At 45.4% G+C, this 6465-nt stretch overlaps 1 protein-coding gene across 1 annotated transcript; it reads right to left on the reverse strand.

The window, feature by feature from the left end:
• Nucleotides 1–475: 475 nt before the first annotated feature.
• Nucleotides 476–3969, reverse strand: Ly6k (lymphocyte antigen 6 family member K). The gene is made up of 4 exons (XM_032890871.1): nt 3018–3969; nt 2661–2746; nt 1808–1906; nt 476–869 (listed from the first exon to the last, which is right to left on the reverse strand). Exons 1-4 carry the CDS (start codon nt 3059–3061, stop codon nt 568–570), a joined length of 531 nt encoding a protein of 176 aa, XP_032746762.1. The 5' UTR covers nt 3062–3969; the 3' UTR covers nt 476–567.
• Nucleotides 3970–6465: the final 2496 nt, after the last annotated feature.

Raw genomic sequence — 6465 nt, forward strand, 5'->3', positions numbered from 1 at the left:
GTAGAGGTCTGCTCCTACACATGGCAGCAGGTCGCTGGAAATGTGCAGGGAATATACCTGCTGTGTCTATCTGGCCCAAGTTTCTGATGGCAAGAACAAAACCAAGCAAAACAAAACAAAAAAAGCTGTGGGTCAAAACTTACCGAAGTGTGCTCATGTGTCAGAAAGTGAGCTAAATAACAGAGTTGTTTTCCCTTCAGAATATTTACCTCTAATTATTTCATCCTTCCTTTTGATCCTGGGTCCCTTTGCATTTTGTGTTTATGGGTGAGATGTGAGTTCTCCTTCCCCATCAGCTCAGAGGCAGTGGAACAGAAAGGGGAGAGCTTTGGCTTAATTCCAGGGACACTGGCCAGCACAGCTGTAGCAAGACCTGAGAATGGTTCCTCTGGAAGCCAAGATATTGCTGGTGCTGACAGCTATGGGGTTTTGCATCCCAACTGCCCATCCAGAAACAGCAGAAGTCAAACCAAGAGGTAACAAAGGAAAAACAAATTTAATTAGAAGGGACCAGCAGGGTACAGAAAATTCATGCCCCACAGGGCATGCTCCAGGTCTTTCTGTGGCTTACAGCAGGCTGAGGGCTGAGAGGCCATTAGCAGTAAGGACCATGAAGCCAGGCAGTAACAGCTCAGTGTATCTGTGTCTTCTCTCACTGGCTTTTCCAGGCTCTTGTTTGAGCATAGTGATGGAGATTGGAGCCTTGTCATTACAGAAGTCCCATTTACAGCACCTTATAAATAAGAAGGGCATGGGCTTTTCGAGCACAAACCCCTTAGGCTCAGATGGTGTTTCAGCATAATAAAGTGGGGGGGTTGGACACACTCGGGTGCACTGTTTTGACACGTAGAAGAAACGTTCGAATATTCCTAATGGGAAAGAAAGAGAAAGATATTATGTGTTCAAAGCACCAATATCAGAGCCTCTCTGGATTAACTGTACCCACTGGGGGCTTTGTCAAATGAGAGCATTAGTCAAAGAACAGGGCCCAGCTATTTCAAGGTGGACTGTGTAGTCCTCCACATGCTATAAGGATTTGGAGCCCTAGTTACAAACACAGGATCCTTGATCTTCTTAAACACAGAGTTGGTTCAAGTGACTGAAATAGACAGAAGCATACAGAGAGGGCTTCTGGTCATCCTAGCTTAGATGCAGGTGGGAGGCTAGTCTTCGAACCTCACCTAGCATAGTACAAGATAGTTTTTCTCTTGTCTACTCTTTTAGCATCCTGTAAACTTCCCAGAACACAGAGATGGGGCTGTGTGGGAGTGGGAGTGGGAAGCTGAATTTGAATGCACGGATGCCGACGATACTGTCATAGACAGAATGTTATGAGTTCCTTGGATCCGCTTTAAGAAACTCTTGTATCCAGTATTTCAGTAATGAATCGTGAAGGGTTAAGACAGTCTGCAGCCATCAAAGCAATAGCCTCTTCTCCAAGAACATACATTAAGTTGTAACTCTATCCCTATTAAGTCCTTCATAAAACCTACCTGGATCCTATTCTCAGTAAGGCATTTGACACCATTAGAGCTTCAGTTAAAAAAGATAAAAATGGATAAAGATAAAGCTCTACTACTCTCCCAGCATTTTTAATACATTTGACCAACCGCTACTATTGTATCCCTGCCTGGCTCCTGCTACCCGGTGCTAAGCTTTCTAAGTAGTCTCAGACCTCTTCCTCACCAGTGTTTTTTGTTTCTCTGTTTTTTAAAGGTCACCTTTAATTGACAGCTCCTATTCCTGATAGCGTTTGTTGTTCTGCCCACAGAACCTAAGGGAGAACCCAGAATGAACCAACACTTACGTGTGACAGCCAACAAACAGAACCTTTTGTCATTATCACAGGCCACTGGATTCGAGCAGTTAAGGTTGCTCTCAGACTCACAAACGTGACAGCTGATCCCTGTGAGCCCAAGAATGGGGAATTGGAGGAAAGTAAAAAGAGAAAACAAGACCATTGTTCATCCTGCAGTACCAAACTGGTCATCCCATTCCAAGTGGCTACCAAGTCCAGTGATCCCCCACCCTCCCCATGCCCATAGTCCGTGCATGCTGTCTGGCCTTGGAGCCTTGGTCTGTTCTGTTCTCAGCCGCTGTCTGGAGACTCCCTCTCCTTTCCACTGGGTGTTTCACTTGGACTTACACATCTGGAAACACTACATGAACCCAAATTCTCAAGCAGACACCAAAGGACATCCATTCTCACACCACCCTGTACTTTCAACCCCAGAGTTCCACAGCCACCCTTCCTCCTCCACCCTGCTTGTTTCCATCTTAGATGGGCAATAGAATCTCTCCTGAGTCAGGAATACGGCAGCTTCCAGTTTTGGGGAAGACACCAGGGGGCACCCTTTCCCACTAATTCCCCATCCTTGGACACGCTAAGGGTGACCTTGGTTTTCTAGGACTTCTTCCCAAGAAGCAAGAGTGATGGGAGAGACAGACCAGGAGCCCCTGGGAATGAGTAATCCATGCTTGCCTCTAGGGGAAACCCCAAATCAGAAGCAAATCCACCTCACCTCCAATCTCCAGCTGTAGCTTCATGAACTTGGGTCTCATATTCCTGGACTTCAGGGTAACTTACCTCAATGGTCTCTCTGGAGTCCCTAACCTTAGCCATCTTTTATATTTTAGGGACTTAGGAATGCAGCACTTACTGTCATCGGAAGCCGTCTTCACCAACGGTAAGCCCACAGCTATGAGCAAGGCCAGTAGGATCACCATCTCCAGAGGATGCCTAGTCCTGCTGAGAAGAGGAGTGGCTAGCTCTGCTCACTTAATTCCCCAGTCCCCGGTGTAGCACAGAACACTCCTTCTCCTGGTCCCGATCCCACCCAAATCCCTACCTCACCGCTGCCCCGGGCCTCCCTATTTCCATGTTCGGCTGACCTCCAAGCCCTCACACCATGGGGAATTTTTCTCACACTGTCTACCTCAGATAGTCGATGTTCTGGCCCACTTGCTGGCTCTTGAAATGAGCGGTTAATTTGCTGGCATCCCCCAGTCATACTCACTTCCTCAGCAGCCCGTGCCTCAGCGTGCCCTTGGGTCCCTCCATCTGACTGGTGAAGTCGGAGACTCAGTTCGTTTGGGGTCGATCTCCCCACACTGCCCTCTACAGGGTGCTGCTGGTGCTCTTTCTGGAACATTCCAGCTCCCGCCAGTCTTGGTGTCTCATTGATGTCTGCCTAGAGAGGCGACCCAGGGTCTGTATGACACCCAGCAAATAGCGCCCTCTGCCTGACCCCACGACAATTACTTATCTCTTAGTAAGAATCTTCCCTGGCAGCCAGACACCAGACAGCCCCACTCTGATCTTCCTTATGCCGCTGAGGCAGATGTGGTGCCAGAGTCTGACTGTGTTCAGATTAGTTCCATGAATGAATACACGTCCGCTACTAGCCCAACAGGTTTACGGAACACAGCACCTTCCATCTGGCACAAGAAGCGCGTCTGTGGATTTGTCACTGAGCTGCTGTCCCATGGAGAACTCCAGCCAACCCATTCCAGTTTCTCTTGCCTCCTTTTAACCCTGATTTCTCCACATATCCTGTGATAATGCTTTTATTTTTTTTCACAGTTGCACGTATTCCCTAGGCAGAATTTAGTATGGCATGTTTAAATGGTTATTCTTTTTAAATAAAATGAAAAAAACTTTTTTGGCAGAATTTTTATGTTCTAGGCAGTGCTGTGTTGTCTAGAATGTCACTCTCAGTGTATGGAATATACTCAAGGGTAGCTTCCCACCAGAGGTGGTAGGTAAGTCAAAGGGTTAGCTGAGACTGCTATTCCCAAGTTGCCGCATATTATCAGGGGATAACTTTGTCCCTATCTTATGATAAACGTAGATAATAATCCATGCACTATTTCTTTTTGAAGTAAAGAGCATTCTTATCTATTTTTTGCTGTCTCACTATCTTATCAATGCAAACAGGATCCCGGTGTCGCTTTTAGTCTTCATTTTTAATGAACTGGGATGAACAAGTATCTTTATTTCTTTTTTTTTTTTTTTTGGTTCTTTTTTTCGGAGCTGGGGACCGAACCCAGGGCCTTGCGCTTCCTAGGTAAGCGCTCTACCACTGAGCTAAATCCCCAGCCCCAAGTATCTTTATTTCTAGTGGATGTTAGCATCTACCTATTTATCTATTTATTTGTTTATTTATTGTTACCACTCCTTGTGTGTTTGTGGTCCATTTTCCTATTGCTCTCTTTATGATTAGTTTGTTGTTGTTGTTGGTGGTGGTGGTGGTGGTGGTGATGATGATGATGGTGGTGATGATGATGATAATTCACCTTCTCCCATTTCCCATTTGCTGCCAGTACTTTTAATAAGTAGAGCGATTATTTCGGACTGTGCGTCGCAGCCTCCTTTGGACAGCTCTAGCTAACAACAGAGATTTATGTCTTGCAACTGTGGAGGCTGGAAAGCCCCAAGATCAAGGTGCCAAGAGTCTCTATGTCTGCTGAGGACAGGGACCGGCTAGCTTTGGTTATATGGTAGAAAGAAGAAAGGGTTGAACCTGTTCACACTCAGCAAAACGGTGCCCAAGAGGAGCCTTCATGGCCTAACCAGTCCCAAAGACTTTCCCTCTTAATACCACCACTAAGACTGTGTGTATAGTTTGGAATAACACCTACACTGAAGGAACTGGCTGCACGTATTGCACCAGAATGAAGAGAGGTGAATCCACCTGCTCCTCATCTCTACACAATCTCCTCCCCCTCCCCAGAGCTAGTCTGGGCCCCTCATCCCGTGCCCTGGCCTAGTCTGATCATTTCTGCTTGGGCCTGGACCAGGACACATTCCACCCACGCTCAACATATAGGCCCTTCTTACACTCTACTTCAGCCTCTCTGAGCAGCCAGATGCTGTCCATCTTGCACCAAAATCTAACTGGGTGAATCCTCCTGTTCTTCTCCTCCACGCCCACTTCATAACCCTCAAATTTACCCTCAAAACTCCAGGCTGGGACAAAGGTGTATATTAAACATCCCTGTGTCTACTTGGCTTCATTCTGCCTAAGTTTTACCCAAACTTAAGGCTCAACCTGGTCCACATATCCTGTGTTCTGGACTAAGCCATTCTGTCCAACACAAGACTGAAGAAAGTGCCCATGTTCAAACTTCATGGTAGAAATATAGAAAATATGAAAAATCAGAGCAGTATCTTCCCCATAAAACCCACCAGTACTATAGAAATGCTTGACAATGAGAATTACCTATATAAAGCCCAAGATAAAGAATTTGAGAGAGAAATCCTAACATTGTCAAAGATTTCAAGGAGCTTTAAAGAGCCACAAAGAAACAGCTTAATGAACTTAAAGAGAATAAACACTTGGGCGAATCTCAAGAAAATACAAACATAAGACTGGTGAAAATGACAAATATAGTCCAGGAATTGAAAAAAAATTCAACAAAGAAAGATTAAGGAGAGCTCAAACTGAAATGAATATGTAATTTAATATCCCAATAACCCAAGAAAGTCAAGAGGTGGAGCCTTAAAAATAGAACAAATCAATTAGAAGATAGAATATCAGGGCTTGAAAATAATGTAGAGGATCTAAATGAATGAAACAAAGGATAGAGAGAGAGAGAGAGAGAGAGAGAGAGAGAGAGAGAGAGAGAACCACACACATGAAATTTGGGACATGGTAAAAAGACCAAACCTTCAATTATAGGACTAGATAAGGTGGAAGACTAGAGGATCAGGGGCATAAGTAGATCTTCAACAGGGTCATAGAAAAAAACTTCCCGAAACTAAAGAAAGGCACATCTATAAAGACAACAAGAAACACACAGGATTCCCAACAAAGCACAACTAGCAAAGAAAACTCCCACAGTATATCAGAGTCTAAACATGAAGTGCACAGAACATAGAAACATACTGAAGGCTGCGAGCACATGCCACAGAATCACAGGTAAAGGAAAACCCACCAAATAACAACTGAGTTTGCACTGTGGTGGTGAAGAGCCAGAGGAGCCTGGGGCGACGCATTCCCAGTCCTGCCTGAAAGACCATGGATGGCAACCTATAGTCATGTACCTGATCAGCAAAGCCATCCACCATAATTGAAGGAGGAGAAAGAGCAAAACTTCCAGGATATAGACAGCCTAAAAAATTAGATACAAGATCAAACCGAAGGAACACATGAGAGGCAGTATTTCAAGCTGAAGAAAAGAGTGAGTGTAACCAAGAGACTGTAGAAAGACAGTAAAGCTGTAATTACTGGACCTCAAAATGCCACCAGGAATGTCAATAGCACCATGTAAGTCAACAACACAGCGACTGCAGCAACACTGGCTTTCAGTCACGGTTTTAAATGTGAGTGGCCTCATTTACTGAGCAAAAGACATAGGCTAGAGCTCACCGCCCGGACAGGTGGGCACTCCTGAGGCTGCAGAGCAGAAGAGACCACCAACACTGTCCACCCCTGCCCACATCCCTGGCCCAAGAGGAAACTG

The sequence above is a fragment of the Rattus rattus genome, chromosome 1 (assembly GCF_011064425.1).
Source record: "Rattus rattus isolate New Zealand chromosome 1, Rrattus_CSIRO_v1, whole genome shotgun sequence".
Taxonomy (NCBI): domain Eukaryota; kingdom Metazoa; phylum Chordata; class Mammalia; order Rodentia; family Muridae; genus Rattus; species Rattus rattus.